We start from the raw sequence: 24,249 nt of genomic DNA, 5'->3' as shown, positions 1-24,249 counted from the left end.
TTAACTGCAGCCGAGTTCTCAAGCACCAGCTTGTCACTCTGTGGCAGTGTGATCACTCAGGAGCTGAGATTGGGATTTTCCACTGGTTTGCTTACAGCTGTGTGCCCAGCAGTTCTGTACCTTAAATCTTTGTTGTGAGTCACTTAAGCTTTATCTGTTCATTTTCTGAAGTGTGATTGCGTTTCTAGTCAATAGAGTTAATAATAAGCTCCTAGTAATTTTCATCAGTAGACATGAAAAAACCCTTTAAAGATGTTTGTGTCAGAATTTTTTGTGTTTGTGTTGGGAATGAAACAAGGGGAATGAAACCATTGCTGGGTTGTGGTCAGGCTCAGGGGTTGTACAGCTCAGTGGAAGGTTGGAGAGAGGAGACCCGAGTTCATTCTTCCTAAGCATCACCTTTATTTAACTACAATGACCTGTCTTTAACGATAGTTATGTGTTAAATATTTTCCTAAATAGACCATATTCCTCTGGTTCTTATTTGTTGATATTTTGGGTAATGACTGGTCCCAGCAATACCTTTGCAAAATGGACTAGAGTTTCATCAGGGGAATGATAGACTAGCTTAAACTAAAGCTCACCTGCTCTACTTCCATGGATAGTTGTTTATTTAGAGATCTGTTATGAAACTGAGCACATCATGGTAGTCAAAATAGGTCCAAGAAAAGTGCCCTGATCTTGGAGCAGAAGAGGAAGAGCCCTGTATTGATCCTGCGCTCCAGGAGTAAGACTGATCACTGTGAGGACCAGTTGCCGCACAAACTTCCGTGTCCTTGTACTGTTTCTGTGCCGCCAATGTGATGACAGCAGTCACCTGAGATGTTCACGCTTGTTCTGGATCTGTCCCATTCCAGGATTCCCAGCTGGTAATAGAAGCCTTTAAATCAGGGTTTGAGCCCCCAGGAGACGTTGACTTTGAGGATTTCACGCAGCCGATGAAGCGGACTGTCTCGGAATCCAGCCTTTCCAACTCCAGAGCGGATGGGAAGTCTGAGCCGAAGTTTGGTGGCAAATCCAAGGGCAAGTTATGGCCATTCATCAAGAAAAATAAGGTACTGAATTGCAAACCTGAGCTTGATACTAGTATGTGTATAGTCAATAACTTCTGTCTTGTGTAGTAACCCTGGCAGTTATGGTTTTTAAAGAGAATTCTAGACTCAGAAAGTAAATAACTGATGTCTTAATATGGTGTTTGCTGTAGTCTCTGGTTTCTTTATATCTTTAATTTTTTTCTTCTTGTAGAATTTCTTTAATTATGTTGCAGTTTTTATATTAATTTAACTTTAGTTGTCACGTCTCTGCCATGGTCCATTTCTGTTCCTAACTCAGAGAAGGACTTGTATACCACTTACCTAGTGCCATGTGTGCCAACTAACCTTGTTTTGGGAAGCTTTAATGTGGCATTACTGTTTTGACACTTCTAAAACTCTCCTTAGCTTTTCATTTGCGTTATCTTTTCAGTCTGTGCACTGGGTTCAGTTGGGTGGCTGGGAACAAGGAATTGCTACGATTCATTCTTGAAGCACAACTAATGGAGCATAACTAAACTGAGCAGTTGACTTTTTAAAGGACCATATTAACTTATGTATCCATTAAACCTTTTTCATTTCACTGTCATATTTTACACCATAATGCATGGCAGCATTTATCTGGGGTTACCAGAACGTCTCAGGGTGAATGGACTGAATCAATTTTCAAGTAACACTGATGGAAGCCCAGAGTAGCTTCATTGTTTGGATCTCACCCTTGCTCTGAGCCTTACCAAGCCACTTCTAATTACAGTCAAAAAGTCTGCCTGTTTGAATGGGTCATTCCTGTTGTGCTGGTATAAGAGAGAACTCTGCTTTCTGGGGCTTACATCAGTGTAGCCAGAACCAAAACCCAGGACAAGCTCCTGAGCAAATTCATAGAATCATTTGTGAAAGTGAAGTGTGATGCACACATTGCTGAGGTATGATTTGGAAGCAGGAAGGAATGTGGTTTGTTGTTTTCCAGATAATAGAAACGCTACTGGGCACTAAGGTACCTTCCTTATCTGATCCATTTAAATTCAGGTATTTGAAAGCTCTATCCATATGCATTATTCCGAGCTGTCCACAGAGCAGAACAGGGCAGTTTATGGGGATAGCACTGCATGGAAGAGTCTGCATGAGCTTCCTGTCAAAATACTTCTGCGTCACTCTTCTGTTGCATCACTTACTAAAACTTTCATTTATCGCATTCTTCATTTAACACAACTTTAAATACTGCTTTCCCCCCTCTTTTGAACCATGGCCTTTAAAATTTAATTATTTAATTGTTTTTTTCTCTGGATTTCAAATATTGGTTTTGATGCTTATTTTCGTTTTGTGTTTTATCCTTTTATTTTGGTTTTTATTCTATCACTTCTCCATCTCTTATACGTAGCTTATGTCCCTTTTAACATCCCCCCATCAGCCCCCTCCTCCTCCCCCTGCCTCTGCCTCACCCTCTGCTGTTCCCAACGGCCCCCAGTCTCCCAAGCAGCAAAAGGAACCCCTCTCCCATCGCTTCAACGAGTTCATGACCTCCAAACCCAAAATCCACTGCTTCAGGAGCCTAAAGCGTGGGGTAAGTTCTCCTCTGGATACCTCTCTCTCTCTTTTTCTTTCTCCTTTCTTTCTTTCTTGCGCTTTTATTGCACGTTCTGTTATGTAAAAACTTGTTTTGTTTTGTGAATGAATCCATTGTGTTTTATCATAACATGCAGACAAATCCAAGAAATCCCAACCTATAAAGCCATCTTTAGTCAAAACCCCCACAGTGAAACCACAAAAAGTACAGTTGCTGATGGAAATGACCCATTCGGGTTTTTGGAGAAGGAGGGATTGTCCAAAGTAAGGAAGGAAGAGCTAAACATTAAGTGATATTCATGTAGAAGTCGAAGTCATTAATTTGGTAGACCTGTGTATGTCTGGCAGAGTAGGTGTGGAGGAGCAGCGTTCTGAGGTTTACTCTCATCCTGATGCTGCATGTTGTCTGCCTTAATGTGAGAAGTTTTCCTCTTTGCAGGGTGGATTCAGAAGGGTAAGAGTAAATGAGGGAATACTTCCAACTGCAGTTGGTGCAAATTGGAGCATTTCCTTGAAATGATCTGACACCTCTTGCTGCAGTAGTAGGAAGATGACTCCCCTGTATTTTATGGCCATGTATGCTTCTGTGAGCAACTTCTGATCCAGACACTTGGTGTCGGCTCATGCTTCGAGTGCTGCAATGTTACCTTGCTTAGTCAGTCTGAGTCTTATGATAAGATGTGAAAGATGAGCTGATTCTAGGTGATAATAAATTGTTCATATGGTACACATGTATTGTAACCCAGGTCTACATGAGGGTGGAGATTGGAGGGGGGGACTAAATTTAACGTTCCCTGAAGCTACCTCCATTGCAGTTGGCTCTAAATCTTTGGGGCTGACACTTCTCAAGGACCTTAAGCACATCCTATAACGTGAAGTTTGAACAAGAAAGGAAGGTTGGAGTTGATTCCTGTAGAGAGCCAAAGAAATCCTGCTTCTCAGCAAGTGTGTCACGTCTGCCTTTGGGCCTCCTTGAGCAGACAGCAGGTTAAACAGTTTTAAAAGTGCCCACGGAAAAGCTGAATTCCTGCCATGCTCTTTAAACTCTTTTTCTAATTGGGTTTAAATGCTTTTTTTCCCCCCACAGTTTTTATTCTTGACACTTTAAATACCAATGAACTATCTTTGCTGAAGTACAAAGTTGAAAACCTTATAATAGCCAGTAATAGCTGCAAACAGTGGAGGAAAGACATTAACTGAGAGTTCGATAAACTTTGTGATGAATCATAGCAAAGCCAGGGAAAAAAAGTCAAGTTCCATGGTCCTTCACTGTGCACATTAGCATGCAGAATTGTAGGCCAGAATGTACTTTTTCTGGGTATTTTCCATTAAGTCCACAGACTTTTTATTTGTTTCTGAACCAACTTTCACTTCCCAGTGCTACGATGCACACGGTTTGTTATGTTTTGTGTGCAAAACCTTTATCGGTCTAGGCAAGCTCCAAGCCACAGCTGAGATGTTCTGAGGGTATCAGGGTTTGGGTTTTATTCCTTCCAGATGCTGGTTTAGGCATTGTACATTGCAAAGAAGCTGAAAGCCTCTGTGGCTGACCTTGGGGATTCACCTGGGTCGAGATCAGCATCTTGTGACGCATCGCCACTGGTCTAAGTTAGATGTCCGACACTGCCTCCTTTGCCACTGATAGTGTAGGAAGTGTGGCCTCAATTTTCCTGGGTCAGCTGCTCTGTTCCTGTTGCTGACAGCAGCTGTGGCTATGTTGGTAAACCCATGTTGAAGTGTTTGTGTTGAATTCATTGTTCTCTTTGGTCATCTTAAGAAGCAGTAAGTAAAATGACAGGTTCCTGAGATAAAATAGTCCATTTTTCAAACAAAAAGATGACTTTTATCATCCCAGAACCTTGCACATTGTGCACATGCACCATTAAAAAAGTGCTGGCATAGCAGGGCTTTGACTCCTGGGTTAAGGTCCTTAGAATTATTTCCTCCTATAAAAAAAATTACAGGAAGGAGACACAAGTGTTCAGTGTTTTAGGAGGTTTTTCAGAGCAGACACTAACAGCAAGGAAGTGATTACTTTAAAAAGCCCAAATTCTGCTCCAGGGACTGCACTGACATTTAGGACTGGAGTTGCATAAAAGTAGAGCTGATTTCAGTGGGGAACTGCAGTGGTTAGTTACAAAGAATTGAGAACACTGCTGTAAACAACATTGTCTCATCTGGTTACAGACAGTACATGGAAAAAAAGATGTTTTCTATCGAGTGGTTTTCTGCTGTTTGAGGGAATTGCCATGTACTGGGACTTTCAGAACCTAAAACCATCACATTTCACTGGGGAAGCGGGAAGTTTCTAAGTTGTCCAAAGGCAGGTTCTGTAAGTTTTACCTCCTTCCCTCAGTTGCAGTTTGGCTCAGAGCATCTTCTCTCAGTGGCTTTTATGGGGGGAGACAAGTCTTTCAGTTCTGCTTCTGCAGCAGCAAACCTGAAGGATGTGCCAGGTAGTGGCTGTCTTGGTGGGCACGTGGCACTTTCTCGTGGAGAAAAAGACAGTGCTGAAGGTGGTTGTGTTGTGATCTGGTGCTCCAGTAGTGCCATTCACAGAGCAGAATAGTGAAGAGGGTGCTGGGTATTTCAACCGTGATTGGAAAACACTAGTTTGCAGTTCCATGGGCTCTTCACAAGTGTGTATTTCAAATGCACAAATTCTGATTTAGTGAGTGTTTGGCCATATAAGCAATTATAACTATTTGCTTTAATATTTCCTGAAGCAAGGCTGTTGTCTTATTTATTAATGATCTGAGAAGTCCAAGCAAGTCTTAAATTCTGCATACCCATATTGGCCTGAAAGGTGAAGTAATGACAATTTCCTGTAGTCTTCTCTGGAATCCCTCAAATCTCTGCTGAGAAGTTAATTGAAAATGGTCAGGGAAAAGCTATTGCTAAATCTTCATTTAAACCTTTCACTGTGCTCTTTCTAGTTCATTTCCTTCCCCTGCTAGTTACCAGGATGTTTGTATGTGTAAATACTTTTCCTGCCTGACTCATCCTATGGAGTTGGAGCACAGTGTTCAGATGGCCTCTTTTTTCCAGAGGGGTGAATTAAGTCCACTTGGTTCATCTAGAAATACAGAGTAGGAGAGGCTGCAAAACCCTGGCAGCCTGCTCTGTCTGATTTGAAAACGTGTCAAGTTCCCATTTCAGAGGTCCTTGGTGATTTGTGTCATACAAATGGTCAGACTAAAAGATCATGAATGTGCCCTATGACTGTTAAAAATGAAGTAATTCTAACCAGTTAAAAATATAAATCAAGAATCACTGCCAAATCCTGTTAATTTATCAGATGAAAAAGGAGTGGTTGGCATTTGTTTCAGCTGAGGTGGTTGATACATCCTGCTTGATATTCAGCACAGCTACACAATACTGTCAGTTCTGCTTTTACCAAATTAAGTTTTATGAAATTCCCTTTGATCAGTTCTTTACCATCCCCCTGTCAAATGCAAAAGCATCTGAATTCTGCTCAGGAGCACGAGCAGTCATGTTATAAATACTGGATTGTGATGTTACCAAAGAAATGAGGAGGACATAGAGGAGAAACTGCCCTCTACACAGAAGAACATTTGCTCTGTACAGAAGTACATCAGTGAAGCGGCTCTTGGAAAGATCATGCAGGGAGCCATCAGGACAGCACAGTGTAATGGAGCTTTGGACCCTGAATAACCTCATTTGCTCAGAATACTTTCTGCACTGCTGGTTTTGTTCAGAGGCAAAATTCCCCTCCAGCCAGACACCTTGCAGGAAAGGTGGCCACAAGGCATTCAAAGTAGGATTTTAGAGTATTCAACCAATTTGAGCAGCAGGTCCTCCCGGGCTTTGTTGCTAACCGAGCTCTTCACTCCTATAAAAGCAGAAAATCAAAGGAAACTGGACCATGCTCCTTTTTCACACTGGCTTAAGGAATAAGTGAATGAACTACTTAATGTGAACAAGTGCAGTAGATACTAAGAGCTTACCTGGATAAATACCAGCAGCAGAACTGCACGTTGTAATTGGTCCTTGGAACATAACGAGTGAATGGATTCCCATGGCATCTTTGAGATCAGAACGTGTCTGAAGAGACAGTATGTTTTAGTAATTTCCTTATAAAATATCAGGTTAGCATCTAGCATTGCATTTGGAAAGAGAAATTATGAAGCTGAAGTGGAAAAATCACTGGTGACTGTTGAAATGAATTATATAATTAGTAATGATCTGTCCTGTGCCTGCTCTGGTTTTAATTTGGCTTCCAAACCAAAACTCCAGTGAAACTTGTTTTCATGGAAGGAAGCAGATGCTTGAGCAATTTACAACAGATGCAGGGTTAGTGTAGAGGTGCCAATACCAGTATCAGTGGTCACTGCCAATATGAAATCCTAGTCTGTTAAAAATAAATAATAAATAACAATTTTAACATATTTAGGTGCTGACTCCTGACAGTGTCTCTGGTTTTCTAATCACATTTTTTGTACTCCCCTCAAAGCTTCTTTCTTCTAACCCCAACAGCAGAAATGTCCATTATAGAGAATACCTTAAAACTGTTACAGCATTTGTCATGCATCAGAAATAAAAGGGGAACAAAAAAAAATCTCTTACACAGTTTCTGTGAGTGCTGTTTCTAATAGCTCTTTAAAAGGGCAGAATAGAAGAGTGTAACACTTCTGTCTCTTCAGGGAAGTTAAAGTCAAGAAATGAGGAACCACCAGAAGTTATAATTTCATTTATGCTTGCTCTGCTTTTTCTAATTCCTTTTCAGGACAAAAAAAAACCCTCTGTATTCTGCTAGTTGATATTAATTTTGTGTTCTTTTGGTTTATTGCTATAGCGGCAGTAACATCAGCACCTTTATTTAAAGATACTTCTGAACTAACTAAATCCAGGGGTAGAACTTACACCTTTGAATTATTCTGTGTGATATGATGTGTCTTTTTCTCCCTTACCTCGGAGACTGGGTTGTGATTAAGCAGAGTGGATGGGTCTGGGAGCTGAGATGCAGATATTACTGTCATTATCCAAGTCCCAGCTTCCAGATGGTTCCATAAGGGACATGGAGGAACTTTTGTGGTTTCCTTTTTAGTGGAAGTTGTTGACTTCATTAAAACACGATTTTATTTCCATTGCACCATTAACATTAACAGTTTCCCTTGCCATCCCGTCTGTGCCGTGCTGTGCAGTCTTCTCCCTCCATACTCGGCTGTTGGTCTGCCTGAGTGATCACGACTTTGGTCCGTGAGCTTGCAGAAGCAGCAAACAAACCACCCCCCCCCCCATCCTGCTCTCTTCCCTGCCCCTGGGAACACTTGTTAGTCTAACCTAAGGCAATGTATCCGTGCCAAGACCCAAGATATTTTGGTGGGTGCTGTCATTAAAGAGAGACGTTTTCTGACTTGTGTGTTTAAGCCATTCTAAAATCACTGTATCTTCTGATTTTTGTGAGAATGCTAAACTCTTAATATCTAAGAAGCTTCCACTTTGCACTTAAAGGTTTGTTAAAGGCCAAAGCTGTCTTTTGCTGTAGAAGCAATAAACACAGAGGTGCTGTGCTCGTCTCCAGTGTAACGGATGTGTGTTTTCTCTTGCTGACTCACCAGCAGACACAGTCTTTGTATATTCACAAAGAGCTCATGAAGAGGACTTTAGGGACACCCACGTGTGCCATTGAGGCTAGGGAATATGTTGTAAGTCCATGGATGGTGTGATCAGCCCATACAGTTGCTACACAGTCGCTAACCCCACTTACAACGCCCTTAGAGTGTGCTGTGGAAATGCGCTTGGTAAAAGATAAAAAGGAGAATTTGGCAAGAAGCAAGTGGCAGCTTGACTGTGTTACGTGCAGGAAAGATACGTCTGCTATTCCTAGAAATGCTGAAATTGGCAAAATTCAAGTAGCTGGACCTGTGCAATTCAGAGTAAGTACTACAAACAGGTTCCAGGCATTTATTCCAAGGTATTTCATGACTGCAGTTGAGCACCACGAACCAGCCCCTGATTGACAGCAGTGCAGTGACGCTGCCTTGTTTGTGGAGCTTTTGGGACTTTCCTTGAACGCTCTAATGATGATAGTTCATGGAATCAAGATGTGTGACCTCTAAATCTTGAATAAAGCAGAACGTGGGGAGATTTTTACAGGCCCACTAAGAAAATTACCTCTTGGTTGTGTGGAAGTCCAGTGGTTGATTTCAGCCTGTGTTCTGTAAGTGAGGTTAGTGTCCGTGACTGTCCAATAACACATGGACTTGCTGGCTTTCATGCTCTCTCATGTGTTATTGAAGCTTGTGGCTCTTAGGCTCATTTTTTTCCCTTCAAGACTAAGCTAGACTTGTTCTAAATTGACAGCTTGAAATGGATTTGTTCCTTTTGCAGAAATGTGACTTGTTTGATCATCCAGGGGAAAAACACCCCTGTTCTCCCAGGAGCTGTGAGGAGGTTTCTGGCTGTGAAAACCCAACAGAATGGGCCAGAGTAGTTCCTTAGTGTTTAACGCAGATTTATTTTCAGTCTGCGTCTGTCTGTTTCTAGAAACTGAATCACTGTCATGTAAAATTACAAATACACTTCAGAAATGGAAAACTGTGAATATGACTTATTTCAGCATTTCATTGTTTCCAGTCTACGATCTGCTTTGTTATTTGTACTGGTTATAACAATCCCTGATGTTACTATTTGGAAATGCTATTAATAAGTTCTCTATTTTTGTCATACTTAACAGCATAAGAATTTGGCATAGAGTGTCTATAATCCCTTTCAAATTTGCTGAATTTACAGCAAAAGAATAGTCTTGATGCAGATGATTCTTCGCAGTAATGTAGTGCCTTTAGAGTGAGTAGTGTTTAGCAACTAGCGCATGTAGCATACATTTGTGCCTTTTATAGAGTGCTTCATAGGTAAATATTCTGCACCATGAGTCTTGTCTGTCTATATGTACAAGGATCTCAATTTGTGCTGATCATGTCTATGCTAAAGTTCACAGGAGTGCTAAAGCAATTACGTGAACTAAAAAGCTGCCGATGCTGAATTTCTTCAGCTGCCTATTTTAGATCATTCTTTCTCCTTCCGTATGTATGATTATTCTCTCAAATGATTTGGGTTTGTCTGGTTTTTATAATGGCCTCTTAGCTGCGAGAGTGGATTTCTTCAGTGCCCTGTCATTATTATCATGCGTTTACTTCCTCATGGACTGAACCTCAGAGGGAAGTTTAAGCGCTGCGTTGCCCCTGAGCACACCAGCTCAAATGCAGTGTTTGAAAGCCGTCTCTTTTCCTCAAATGGTTGACATCATTGCTGTACAAATTCCAGTAACTGATGGGAATTGTTATTTGTTAAAAATGCATATTTCTCCAGTCATGCTGTCAAAACCACTATAGGTGTGGAGCCACCTTTATTGATTTTTCAATCCCATCCTAATGAGTTGTGCTTCTGCTAAAAATGGACCGTTCGAGAGCACCAGACCCAGGAGCTGTTGGTAGCTCTTGAGTGGGAAGAGATTCTGAAGCCTGACAGCACAGATCATTGCCTGGAGTGAAAGGGAGTTTCCAACTTCTACATTTCTGCTGTCTTTAATGCCAATCAAGTGCATTTTATGCACTTACAAGTTCCTTGCGTTTGAGCATTTCACAACCATCCCCAGAGGAGGCTGGCTGTAGTTTTGATTCTGCCTTTAAAGTCTGACTTGCTGTCTTGAACAGCAGCTTACCTTGTGCTCTATGGCATGGAACAGAGGAGCACACTCTTAGTGTCCCTATCTCGGAACACCTTTTGAGTTGCAGCTGTCAAAACATCTTGCAGCACTGGAAGAGGCTTTGGTAACCTCAGTGGTCAGCTCCATGTGTTCACCCACATCAGCAGATTTGTGAGGCCACTGCTGCTGAGGGCTGTATGTGTAAGTGATGTATGGCAGAGGCAGTCATGCTGCTGCAGAGGCTCTGTGAGCTTGCACTTCTATTTAGCCTTACATTCCCAGAGCAACCAGAAGATAATGTGTTGGCTCTGCACCAGAAAATGTGTTACCTCTTGAAGAATTGGATCACGTATATCATTTAAGGAGCCTGGTGTAAAGAGAAAAGGTTTGGGTTTTTTCCCCTCTTCTTTGGTTGTGACCTTGTCTGACTGTATGGCCAAAGGACGTTTGAGTATTTGCTTTTAATTGTTCAAAACCACGACAGCCTGGACAGCACTGGGATCAACAGGGATGTTTCAGGGATGTTGTCTTTTGCAGACAGACCTGAGAGCTAGGAAATCCCTGGAGATGCCACTGTGCTTCTGCTGCTGGAGGCCAAGTGATGTACCTTACCTCTTCCTTTTTTAGGTGTTATCTCCCTTCTCTTAAGCCCTTGCATAAAGTGGCTGATGCTTGTGACTGCATTGCAGCACAGTTTTGATCTAAAGTGGGTTGTATAGATTTGCAAGGTCCACTTTACCACCGTAATGACATAAATCTGTGTTGTGGCTGAGGCAATCAATCCAGGCCAGTTTTTCACCTACTAAAGCACATGTGTAGAGGTACAAAGCTTTTCCATTTCTCTTTCTGGCGAGGAAACGGCAGCTGACTGATAACACTTGTGAACTTTTGCACAGATCTGTTAGTGTTACCCATTTTGCCTTCCAACAGCAAGGGGATTATGTGTCATTTTATTGTAACGTCAGTCTGAAAAAGTTCCTCTTCTACTGATGCATTGTTGTTTTTTTCTCTTTCTCCCCCCCTACCCTGTTATCTCTCCAATTTTTACATGAAGCTTTCTCTCAAGCTGGTAAGCACATTTACAGCATGCCTGTCCTGTGTTTTAATCACCATTTTCTGTGTATGTTCTAATGTGCATTGTGCCACAATGTGACATGACACTGAAATTAACTGTGAAATTTGTTTCTTCTTTGTGTTTGCCTTTTTTTTTTTGTTTGGATATTTATCAGATAAATTTGAATATGCAGGTCTGGAGCCTAATAGAGGTGATCAGAATTCAGTCTTTCTAATAAGCTGCTAAAAATTAACTCTAATACATAGTTTAGTTTTCACTTTTATAATCTAGGGCTCTGAAAATGTAGAAACCCAGGATCAAGTGATTCTGTTACTGTATAAGCACACATTAAAACGTTTAAAGGAAAATAACACACAAAGGTCTCTGTGCTTGCTGGAGCTTTTCCAGAGAGAAATGCATGTCTTTGTGTAACAGAGCTGCAAAGTTTGCTTTCCATGTCCAGGTATTACTGGAAATCTACATTATTACCACCTACATTTTACAGCCCTATGTAGTCCTTCAGAATAACTAATAATGATATTAATTAAAGTTCTGTAAACCTTAACCAACAAGGTTAACTCAGACTGATTTGAATTCACAAATGGAGATACATATATGTATATAAGTATGAATCCTAAATTCTATCTTGGATGCAGCTGGGAAAGTTTCTGTGAACTACGGTAAGATAACACATTACTGAGTTGGAAAGGGAAGGGGTGGGCATATTTGGGAAAGCAAATTATGTGCTGAACTTCATACAAAAGGTACTGCATTGCTTAGATACGCCACACTGATAGGGTCCTGACAGCTGGTCTACATTCCCTTGCCCTCTGAGAAGGCAGCCACAAAGAGAATGTGACTGGTTTGCTGACTCCCTTCATGCAAGCATGCAGGAGCCGCTAGTTGCAGTTTTGGAGAGCTTCAGGATATCTGCAGTAATGCCTTAACTGCCTTAGCTTGAAAGTTTGCTTATTCCTCACCACTTAGTGCCTTTAGGTGCCCACTTCCCCTTGCTTACATGTTCTTGAATGCATCATTGTGGACCTGCTCTGTTCGTAGCAGCTTATTTTGAGGAAACATGTAGGCCATGTATGTAGCGCTGGAGGTTCAGGTCCTGCTGCTGCTCTGTCAACACAATGACTTGCTTGAGCTTGAATAGCCATGTTGCTTCTCACTGAAGATGTGTGGTAGGTCTGAGGAACGATGGAAATGTCCAGCTCACTGCCAAGACTTGTTCTTTTGGCTGTTGCCAAGCCACTGCCCTAGTAGTACAACGTATTTATACCAGGGGTTTCCATTTGCTGTGTTCTGGTCACAGTGCTGGTGTGTTGGGTATCTGAGCTAAGCTTTTATATAGGAATAAATAATCCCCAAATAAATGGCTGACCTGGCTTTCCCCAAGAACTGCACAAATAAGAGACATGCAGCCAGGGATGAGACCAACGTGTGCCTCAGACAGAAGAAATCTGCTTCCCTTGTGATCTCCTCTTGGATCCTAGCTGTGCAAGAGCCAAACCTGGGGCTGATAAACCTTGTGTTCTCCCCATGCATAGCTTCAGCCTGGAATCTGGTCCTGGCATGGCCTCTCTTTTCACAGTCCTTCATCTTGTAACAATTGCATCCTAAATCCCAGGATTAGGCTAGGAAATCTATTGAGACTGGCTCTCCTGGTCCTATGATAGCACATCAACAATAGCACAGATTTCCCTCCACCTCAGTGTTGAAGCATTTCTGGAAACATAGGCAGTGTTCACCAGAGAGGCAGCCCAGGTGTAGTTTTGCTTGAGAGCATGGAATGTTCCCAGCATGTGCAATATTTACTCCTTGACTCTGCCTTTTGGGGGAGGAACTATAGATTCTGTTATCAAGCATGGAATAAAGTCTGAGTGAGATCACCTCCTTCTCTGGGGCATGCACTTCTATGCAACACTAATGCTTTGGTCTGAAGCATTGTGAGCAAAGATACTGAATTTAATCCAGTGCAGGGCTTTTGAATGAAGTTGAAGAATCAAATAAGATGCTTTTCCACATCTGTTTGGGTACATCTCTTGCATTCTCATAATGTATAAGTGGGGATATTTTCCAATCATATGTCTCTTCTGCTTAGAATTGAGACTGTTACAGTCTTTCTTCTACTGCTTTTTCATATACAAACCCACCTCCAGATGCTTTGTCTTAAAAAGATACGCATGGCTTCAGTCTGCAAAAGATGCTGAATCATTCTCATGTCTAATGTGACATGCAAAATGTTATCATTAAAGAATGGATGAAAACAGATCTCTGGTACCAGGCACAACAAGTAATGTAAGCACTGCTAGGACTTCATGTGGCTGAAGTTTCAGAATCAGTGTAACTTCCACAGTTGTTTCCTTCATTTGTCTTAAATTTGCTTTCTCGTTGTCTTATAAATGGCATTTTAAGTGTAGCTTTATACAGGTGGCCAAGGCTTAATTTTAACTGAAAGGCCACCTTCAACTGAAAATCAATAAGCAGCAATTTCATTAGGCCTGTTCTGTTAGTTATGAACGGCTAGACCAGAGGAGGAGATGACCTGTGTGTAGTTGTCCTCCATCCCTCTGGCACCCACACGCTTTCTAAACAGCTTGTTCTGTAGTTGCAGAAGAAAGAGAACTGTGTCTGGGAGCACATTGAATGCAGAGCTGAAAGGGTCTGATGGGCAGCTTCAGTGGCACTGTGTCCACTACATCATGCTCCCCTGAGAGAGATTTGGTACTTCAGTAAGACTAATGTCGCCAACGCTGCTCACAAGCTTTCAGCAAGCTGATGGGCCACTGAATTTACTCAGCTTTTATGGGTTTGCTCTTCTTTCTGCCGTAGGCCATTTTTCCCCTTTAGAAATGGGAGATGGAATGAGCAGAAATCAAAACAAGAAAAACCTGTACAAGTCTGTGTACAAGAACCTCATTCCCTCATGGTGCAAGTGGTTGGTGTTGATGTGTGTTCAGTATAGCCCAGCATCCCCCTTGTTCAGCACAGTGAACGATCCTCCTTGCCTTCTTGCAAGACAAAAATAAGTGGTACTTTGAGGAAAATGGTATGGATGTATTTTATGTGTCATCTCTGTGCTGGATCAAATCGAGGCAATCAAGAAGAGGCATAGCATTTTGAAGGCAGAAAAAGGGTTTTCAAGCAGAACCACACCAAGGTAACTGCTGTGGTCTTAAGATCTTTTTTTTCCTTCGGTTATGATTTTAAATGGGTTGATTCTATGGCTTTGATGTAACTCCTCATTTCTATACTAGTACCAGTGAGAGAGGAGAAATTGAGAGACTTTGACATGGAAGGTGGATCCTGGAAAGTAAGCAGCATGTTTTTAAATTGTAGAATCCCAGAGGAAGTGCTTCTGTTATCTTAGTGTGGTCAGGAGGGCTCTGGCAGAAATTAACTGTATTGAACCAACACTCAGACTGTGTAGAGCAAGCCATCAATTAGGGTGTACATGAGAGATGTGACTGTGACACAGCAGTGAAAGCTGGCAACTGCCTTTATGGGAGTCCTGTCTGTGGCAGAGGAGAGGAAAGCAGGAAAGATCAGCTTTCTGTGGGAATGGAACTCTTCAATAAAACTTGATAATAACTATGGATAAAAAGAGTTTCTCAGCTTTGCTGGTGAATTCTGGCATTCTTTGTTGGTGATCTCCCTTTAGCTATTTGGTATGGAGGTGGGATATGGTTCTGGGATTATTTCTAAGGCATCCGGATACTATGCAGGGATGGATGACTCTCAGTACAAGTGATAACAATGCTTCAGACCATTGTGGTTTTGCACAGATTTTTGTGAGCTGCTTTCAAAATGCAATCCTGAAGGATTCTTTCAGGCTTTGATTCTCTCTTTTCCCCTTCTATTTCCCCCACCCCATTCCACTTTGTGCAGGGAGCAGGGCCGGAAGACTTCAGCAATCTCCCACCTGAGCAAAGAAGAAAGAAGCTTCAGCAAAAAGTCGATGAGCTAAACAGAGACATTCAGAAGGAGATGGATCAAAGGTACATCAAAAACCCCTCTGATGAGAAATGGAATGAGTTAAGTCTTATAGAACAGAAACAAGTAAAAGGCAAGAAAGTGCAAATAAGAACAGGGTTCTATGTTTGTTTCACGTGCTGTTCCAAGGAAGGAGCCACCAGTTTACATATGGCTAAAAACACCCGAGAGCTGCAGGGCTCTCTGCAACTCAGATGCTGAAACCAGTTATTTAATTTTGGCTGATGTAGGTCAGAGCTGGGACAAAAGCTGGCTTGCTGAGTATTCCATTCTCCAGCCTCAGTGTAATGCACATCCTGCCCTTGGAATCGTGAGAAGATCCTTGTGTAAGGATGGGAATGATACAAGCATAGCAATTGGAGACAGTTTTTCCTTCTTTCTGGAGCTGCTTCCCTCAGCTTTCACAGGAGAGCAGCGATTTAATCCTGATCCAGACAAAGATCGCTGTTGGATACACTGTTTGTTTCTTGATGTGAGCTATTAGTGTATGATGGGCATGGGGAGATCCCAGTGAGGGGGGCTATTAGGAGCATGTTCACATTGTCAGAAGTGCTGATTGATTCATGTGTATCTTGAGACTCTCCGATCTGTAGCTTAGATTTCCTGGAAGCAGGAAGATAATGACTCCTGTGCTTTTGTGGATGCTTTTGCTACAAGGCTGCATTTATCATTCTGGTTGAGAATAAGGCTATTTTAGTCACACATCTTTATCTTGATTCTGGCAGCCTGTATTTGTTGCTTTGTGTTTGTTCACATTCTGCAGTTGCATTAAGGATTCAGCGTGTTATGTTTGCAAAGAGACAGAACTTTCCTTCCTTGAATGATTTCAGGACTTAATCTCTCTTGTATTAGTCTGTCCCTTAATACTCTTCTGCATTTGTCCAGATGGACTTACCTTTTCTGATAGCTTGCTTTGAAGAACCTGTTTATTTTGCATATTAAGCCAGGCTTTCTTCTTTATGCTTTATATCATAAAAAAGAAGGGAAAACTGCATGTGGTTATGTGTTTTCTTACTCCATTGTCTTTTTCCCTCTGTGGTATCTTGTATTGGTCTCGGTACAGATTTTCCTTTCTGCTCTGTGTTGATTCTGAGGTAAATCAACATTAAAACTGGATATGAAATCAGAGCAGAAGGAAGTTATTTAAAATAAAGATAGTAGATGATTGAGGAAGCAGCACCAGCAGTTAAATAAGAGTTAAAATAGTAATAATCATGATTCGTATACTTGCAATATTGTCCCTTAGGACTCCAGCCACAGAGCAGTCCCATTTCGTTGCCACCCACACTTTTCCCCATTTTCTATACACACAAAGCAAAGGCAGACACAGGATTGCAATTGTCAGGAGTTTGGTGGGAAACTGGATAACACAGAAATAGCTAACTTGAGTCGTGGGACTTCCATTAACCTTTCTCCCCCCATCTAATGCCTAGAGGGAAGCTGAATAGCTGGGCCAGTAATTGTAAGTCCACCCTTCTCTAAGCTCCAAAATGTTCATCATCATGCAGATAACTTTTTTCCTGAGCTTGATTCAGGTCAAAGGCAACATGCTGCTGTCAGCAAGAGCTCTGCAGGCTTCCTAAAGGACTTCATGAAGGCATCTACTACATTAATCCTGGCCTTATGGTACCACATCTATCATAGCAAGCCTGAAAATTACCATCTCTGAAACCCCAGGCATTTGGCATGTGGGTTGATATGAGACACAGCCCCCAGAAAGAGTCTAGTATAAACGCTGTATAACTTAACAGGATGCAGGGTCATATTATGTGGCTTAAGGTCCATCTGTCACAGCGCAGTGACAAATACAAACCATCTGGATTTAGCTTCATTTTAAGCAGTGTGAAATGGATATCTCACTAAAGAGACTTTGCAAAAGACAAACTACAACAGGCAGGGTGAGAATTTCTGCTCAGCACTCCATTCTTATTACTAATATGTCCACGTCCAGCCCTTTGTCCCAGTTTCTCAACTGGATTTCAGCCCATGATGAAGAATAATGATGCAACTGTTTGTCTGTGCCCCCAAAACTGGGGTAGTAATCATCTAGAAAGTTGAAGCTGTCACTGGTTGCAATGGTTATGTGAGGGGAGGTTTGTTTTATATTATTTTTCTTCCCCAGGGTTAGCAAATGGATACTGTAGTGGTGAATAAAAGAACATGTCAGGTTAAAAATCAACTCCAGAGCCCTCTTTTTGCCTTGCAAAAGGCCACTGTCCAAGAATTCAGTCATTTTTCTATTAGGATTCTTCAAGTGGGGCACTTGAAGCTTGAGTCATTTGGTCTAAATGTGCTCTGTTCTTGTACCAACACAGCACATCTCCTGTGTAGCCCCACACTCCTCAGCTGCCTACAGAGCAAGGAGCTCCTTTGAATGTAGGAGCTTGAAGAGTTTGGCTTGTGTGGAGTGTCTGTGTCAGGTTACTCTGTAGGTAAAGGTGTCACTCACTTTTTTCCATCTCCGACAATGAATTCTCTCTGGCAGTGATTTTACTGTTATTTCTTTAAAGGCTGGTTCTACACAGGGCAGAAGCCCTTGTGTGGATATTCTCAGTTATATTTGTAACCGATTAGGCTTGAACCACAGACTAAAGAAGAGGCAGTTCATTACCCTTTCATTTGTCCCCAGCTGCACTAACACATCCATGTTTTATTTTCCTTCTGTCTCTCAGAGATGCCTTAACGAAAATGAAAGATGTGTATATCAAGAACCCACAGATGGGAGATGCAGCGAGTGTGGACCACAGGCTGGCAGAGCTTGGACAGAACATCGAGAAGTTACGCTTGGAAGTTCAGAAGTTTGAGGTATGGGAAGAGACATCTCAGTGAAAAGCAGCTCAGCTTACGCTGAGTTCTAAGCTGATGCTTCAGTGCTTTTCCAGATGTGTGGCTGAGTTTTCTTACTATGCATGGGTAAGTGCTGCTTAAGCACTTGGATTAATTGAGATCTTTGAGCCTGTTTGCATAACATGAATGTACACCATCTCTTGTGACTGTCAGCCAGCAGTCCTGCTGTTTAATTTGCCAGAGAAACCAACTCATGTTAAGTGGAGGGTTAAGAGTAAATGTAGTGCTCTCTGGACTGCCCAGAGGGGTTCGGATGCTTAATTAATTAAATAATGGGAAGCATCATGTTACAGATGTCTGTGGAAAATCAGAGGAACATAAGTGCAAAGCACCATTTATAGTCCAAGAGCAAGACAGAAGTCAGCAGATGAAATATGTTCTAAGGAATAGTCTGCCATTAACAGGAAGCTTCTTGGAGATACAAAATCTCAAGAGCATAAGGAGTAGTTGGAATATGTGAAGCCGTTATAATTACACAAGAAGAATTATAGGTCTGAGAAAAGACACTATGTACATAAATAGATACAATCCATGAATATTAGATGTTTCTTATGGTTGTTGCCTTTACTATCCATTGCTTTCCTACCCATTTGAAAATCTGGCTCTTTCACTCTCCCCAGCTTTAGCCCTCTTGCACTCAGCAGTCAGTGAGATTGCTGTGTTTCTGGTGCTATTGAGACTGCTATAAGCTATCACACATTTTAACTGTGACTACAGCAGCAGATTGTGACTCCCAACAGCTGTTGTTAACTGCTTCTCTTGGGTGTTTTCAGCACCCAGTGTCAAAAAAGAATTAAGTTTTCAGTAAGTTTGGCGAGACCAATAGATTCAGTGTGCACTTCATGTACAGAATCTATTCCCCCATGACTGTAACCCAAAGGAAAGCTCAAACATGCTCACAGACTGGTTTTAGTTCTATACTCTGAATGTCAGATATGATACAGCAAAGTAAAAGCAACGTACATCCCTTTGCAAGTTGAAGCACTGATGGGTACATGGGACCACTCTCCCCTGGCAGGGCTGGCTGGCAGAGGTGGAGGGCAGGCTGTCCATGCGCAGTGAGGCCCGGCGCCAGAGCGGACTCTATGAAGCCCAGAACCCCTCAGCAGTGAACAGCTGTGCACAGGACCGGGAGAGGTACAGTATCTGTACAGAGCTCTTCAGGCTCACAACTGCACCCGCTTCCCTGAGCGTATTCATCAGGAAAACTGCAGCTCTGCAGCGTTCCGAACCTCAGATGATGGAATGTGATGATCTTTAAGGTCCCTTCTAACCCAGACTGTGCTGTGATGCTGTGATTAGTCTGTAACCAGACTACATGCAGGCACTCCATGAGGTGATCTGCATACTGATTTTAGCATGTGCAGCATTCCAGCTTTAAGAGCCGCTTTCTGACTATGACAAAACGTGCAATAGCCCCTCCACTCTCCGCTGTGAAGGCGAGTGAGATGCATTATTTTACAGCTTTTGATGAGAAAAGTGAGTGGTGTCACCCATCACTTTGAGAGCTGCTACAGCCAGTTCTGAGCATGCTTTGGACTTGCCAAGCTGCTCCAGCTGCTCACCTTGCCTTAAGTGTAAGGTAACTGAGTCATTCTCTCTCCTCCTGGGATTGGTCGCTATAGTTGCTGTGTATTTTCCTCTCTTGAGCAGCCCAGATGGCAGTTACACAGAAGAGCAAAGTCAGGAGACTGAGATGAAAGTACCTGCAACGGATTTTGACGATGAATTTGACGATGAAGAACCACTACCCACCATAGGAACATGTAAAGCGCTCTATACATTTGAAGGTATCACTCAAACTTTACTCTCACTCACTTAGTGTTTCAGTTAATTCACATGCCAAGGACAAGTTGAAAACATTCATTTAACTTCTGCAGTGCTTAAATAGACAAAGAAAGGGCAAGTGAGGCTCTGACATGGCTCTGTTTTGCACAGAGGCACTAAGACAGTGATTTGTCTTCTGTTGCATAGGGACTCTGAAGAAAAAGAACCCAAACTCCGATGTCAGGACCACATTCATTTGATTCTTTGTGTACTCGCCAGAATCATGTGCTCCTGTTCTTGCTGCTTGTCATGCAAGCAGAGGTTGCATCAGCACATGGTCCATGAATGGCCTGAGCAGCCACCACATCTGTGGTTCCCATTGTGCAGGAGACCCTAAACTCCATGTTGTTGTTTTTCAGGTCAGAATGAAGGAACAATTTCTGTAGCAGAAGGAGAAATGCTGTACGTAATAGAAGAAGACAAAGGTGATGGATGGACACGAATCCGAAGGAACGAAGATGAGGAGGGCTATGTCCCTACGTCATATGTTGAAGTCTATTTGGACAAAAATGCCAAAGGTGCTATGACTTATATTTAATACTATTATTATTACTACTTTATTTGCTTTCACAGAGATACCCAGCCCTGAAACTGCTCTGTGTTGCAGATAGAGCCTTTTAAAAGTCTGTACAATGCCACAAAGTGCATTATTTTGTACATGGACTAATATGGCTTGCTGTACTGCAAAATGTGCTCTTCATTGCTCAGAAAGGGTTGTGTGGTAGACTGTCAATAGAGGGAACTGCAGCCTCTACTAGACAGTGCTTGGTCAATTGCCACTGCCATTGCACGGTCAGTGCAGGAAACAAAGCCATTTGGGATAACACAGGCTCTCCTCAGATACCCAGGTGGCATCTCAGACACATTACACATTCACAAGTCAGCTGTTTGCCCCAAAAGGATTCAGTGGAGTGTTATATAGGAAGTATTTTGACTGCTGTTTTGTGTCACAGTGTGGTAGCTTTTCAGAGTGCAGTGTGCTCTGTGGACCTTTTGGATTAAACCTGGTCATCATTTAGTTTGTGTTTGGAAGGAGAAGCAGAGATTTTGCCAGAACCTGCCTACACAGCACTCTGGTCCTTGATAAATAAGTAAAACATGAAGAAAGGTCCTCTAATCTTTCCTACCTTGATACATTTCAGAAGATGCATTTGCTGTTTCAGATAAGCATAACTTTATCTTTTGCTCACACAAGATCAGTGGAGACATTCAATGTTTTGGCTCCTCAGTCTTCTGTTTCTTTATTGCCATTAACTCCTCACAGATAGGCGTATTGTGTAAGCAAGCAGTGCTACAGGGGAATCCTGGCTGGATTATATCCTACAAATCTATAGCTGGTAATGTAATACACCAAGAAATCAAAGATTTCAGTCCTGCTTCAAATCAGGATGTGTTTGAAGTTCACTGTTAAATAATCTGCAGCTTTTTTAAGTCACGTAATCCTTCAGATAATTGTTGTTTTTCCTGGACCTTGGAGCTCTTGGTGTGAAAGAAGCTGCCTCATCCAATTCAAAAGAAAACTGAACCATTCCCATTGGGATTTACGGACAGTAGGAACTGAGGAGTAGGACTGTCTCTGTAAACAAACACTATAGTTTGATCAGCTCACTGTCTTGGACTCAGTATTAAGCAGTGCAGTGCCTTGTCTGCTGCAGATGAAAGTCTGGGCTCTTGCTTTATTTTGCCGTAATACAGTAGGTTTGTGTTTGTTTTGGCAAATACAGGGTCAGTTGAGATGCAGAAGAGTGCAAACAGCTCAGCCCCTCTGTTGATTTTATTAACCTTTGAAAGAGGAACGCAGATCGTACACATATTTGAGCAAGGCAGAAAGTGCAGAATGGGAGATCCCATCCCTTATTCTGGTATTCTCTCCTGTGGAGATTGGCTGCTTTGTGTGTGGCAATACTTGAAATCAGCATCCTTATTATGCTGCTGGGAATGCTGTTTTCGACAGCACTATTACGTTGTTGTTCAGCAGTGCAGGCTGCGTGAATCAGCCAAGCTAGCGCGGCATCTGAATCTGTTTCACATGAGGAGCATGGCTCTCCTGCCCCGCGATGCACAGCGTGGTTCCCATCAGTGGAGCCCATCAGCAAGTCACCCGTTTACGAGCAGAGCAGCAGGTTGGGTGGGAAGCGAAGCAAAGCGTCTCTCTCTTTGATTTACCCTTCTGGAGAGGCCGCTGCAGGAGTGGTTCTGGCAACAGCAGCCAGCAGTTCGTGTCAGTGCATTAATGGTATGATGTAAGTTACAGGATGGTGCTGAATGATGGTAGAACTGCAGTGTGTGCTGGGAGTGAAGGGTGGTTCAGTTGCAGCCACTTCAGGACCAAACCCAAACCTATCTGTGAATATCTAACGTAAAGGAACTATGTTATTTACCTTTGCAGAAAGGGTCCCAATAGCAGGATAAAGATTTGGGGGAAGTGCTGCTGTGTTGAAAAGACAAACTTGTTAGTTGAAGGGACTTTATTCAGTCCCTGCAGCAGACATAATGACATTCTGAAAGTGACACCGTAAATACTAAAACAGTTACAAAGTTTAGCAGCTCTTTCCTCTTCTTGGAAAGAAGCTTGAGCAGCTGATGCTCCTCCAGGTTGGCTGGGTGCAGGGTGGGAGCACTCACACCAGCTCCGAGTACGTCAGTGACTCTTTCAGCGACAGAATCAGCTCTGGCTCAGGTGTATGAGGTTGTGGCGGTGCCATGAGCCAGAGGCAGCTCTGCCCAAAAACCTGCTAAATCCTTTGTGAAAAGCCTGTTCTGGGGGCTCTGCGTGCCCTTGGATGAGCAGACAGGTAAGTGCTGCAGTCACCTCCTGATCACAGCCATCACAGCAGCCAAGCGCTAGGGCTGTTCGTAAGGTTCACACAGACACCTCCACGCACAGGGTGTTAGCAAACCCCATCACAAACCCAACAGTAACATCTGTAATATCTGTCTTGTTCTGCTTTCTTTTTTTTCTTCCAGATGTGTACAAATCACTTGAGAAAATCTGAGTAGGTTTCATAGGCCCGTTCACCTCTTACCCCACTGGTTTGCTGCTACTGGTATCTTAAGAGCTCTGTGTCAGAAGGTTTTCTTTACAAGAGATGAATGCACATATCGTATCTCCTTCAATGAAAGACTCTGTTAGGTACCGTCCACTCAGCTGATGCATGTATAAGTTCACCTCTTGAAATCCAGCTGTGCACCACAGCCGATGAAAGCACTGGCCTGATTGTGCATCCATTTAGTTGCAAACAGCATTACTGTTGTCCTTCCTGTTAGAAATGAGCCACCCAGTTCATTCTGTGATGCCTGCAGGAAGCTTATGGATGCTAAAACCCATGCAGACTAGGAATCGGATCTATTGGATGTTTTGGGGCCTCTCACTGCTAGGGGATGAGGAAGAGAACTCCCCCCCTGCACACATAGTGTAGCTCCTTGCAGGGCTTTTCGGGCCCTACCTGTCAGGTACCTGGTGCTGGCAACTGAACACAGAAACTAGTTGCACCTTTCTGCTCAAGACTGACCATGCTGTTATTGAAGATGGTACCTCACGATCTTCTTGGGAACAAAACCCTCTGTCACTGAGGGATGTTGTGAAATAACAGGATATACAAAAGGAGTTGTATGGAACAACCAGTTTTATGTAAGCTACATTGCTCCCAAGAAATGCCATGTTCCCTTACTGCCAGAAAGCCTGGTTCTTTGGGTGACATGTAAGTAATGGAGGCTGTTCCGTGAAGTTCAGCTTCCCAGTTAACAGGATTTGGGAGCATTTCGGCTCCTTTGCCACTTGAGTGTTCCCTCTCACCTCCAATTCCATAGATAAATCCTTGTAGAGGGCTCTGGAATTCTCAGTGTTGCAGCTCTGCTGTTTGTTTGCTGTAACCATTAAGCAGAGCCTTGACTGATATAAATCAATAGGTAAAAGTTAACCCCGCTGATGCACTTTTTATCTAGGATATTTCTGATTATTTAATGCTTGCCAAATTATTTAGGAAACAGGACTTATAAACTGGACTGTGGCTTTTTTAAATCCTCCTGTTAAATACTTGCCCTTAGTTCCCCCAGGATATATAAAACAGATGTATATAACATAACTTAAACTAAAGTTACTTGAATTGTTTTTATCCTTTTATATATGTATAATATAAATGGGTTTATAGGCTGTTTCTCTGTTTAACCTGGCTGCTGTTTGATAACTGCTCATCCCTCTCACCTTGATGTGTTTTGGTTACTCAGCTGCCTTCAACTGGTTGGATTTGTGTCATTAA

At 42.4% G+C, this 24,249-nt stretch overlaps 1 protein-coding gene across 17 annotated transcripts in view; it reads left to right on the top strand.

The window, feature by feature from the left end:
* FNBP1 (formin binding protein 1) overlaps positions 1 to 23,597 on the top strand; it is a 91,561-nt gene extending 67,964 nt beyond the window's left edge. For 2 of the 17 annotated variants that reach the window (XM_057401517.1, XM_057401516.1), the window contains exons 9-17: positions 858 to 1,055; positions 2,410 to 2,592; positions 8,177 to 8,278; positions 15,212 to 15,321; positions 17,989 to 18,121; positions 19,182 to 19,300; positions 19,814 to 19,953; positions 20,350 to 20,508; positions 22,958 to 23,597. In XM_057401517.1, coding sequence (XP_057257500.1) covers positions 858 to 1,055; positions 2,410 to 2,592; positions 8,177 to 8,278; positions 15,212 to 15,321; positions 17,989 to 18,121; positions 19,182 to 19,300; positions 19,814 to 19,953; positions 20,350 to 20,508; positions 22,958 to 22,986 — 1,173 coding nt within the window. In that variant the 3' untranslated portion in view covers positions 22,987 to 23,597. Of the gene's footprint in view, positions 1 to 857; positions 1,056 to 1,998; positions 2,026 to 2,409; positions 2,593 to 8,176; positions 8,279 to 11,317; positions 11,333 to 15,211; positions 15,322 to 17,988; positions 18,122 to 19,181; positions 19,301 to 19,813; positions 19,954 to 20,349; positions 21,147 to 22,957 lie in introns of those variants that run through there. The other 15 variants (XM_057401523.1, XM_057401524.1, XM_057401518.1 and 12 more) reach the window with 15 other exon arrangements.
* The last annotated feature ends 652 nt before the right edge of the window (positions 23,598 to 24,249 follow it).

Source organism: Pezoporus wallicus, unplaced genomic scaffold, assembly GCF_028554395.1.
Source record: "Pezoporus wallicus isolate ANWC-B61680 ecotype Strahan unplaced genomic scaffold, APGP_CSIRO_Pwel_v1 contig_8013, whole genome shotgun sequence".
Taxonomy (NCBI): domain Eukaryota; kingdom Metazoa; phylum Chordata; class Aves; order Psittaciformes; family Psittacidae; genus Pezoporus; species Pezoporus wallicus.
Note: the sequence above shows the minus strand (reverse complement) of the source record. Positions and strands in the feature narration are given on the sequence as shown.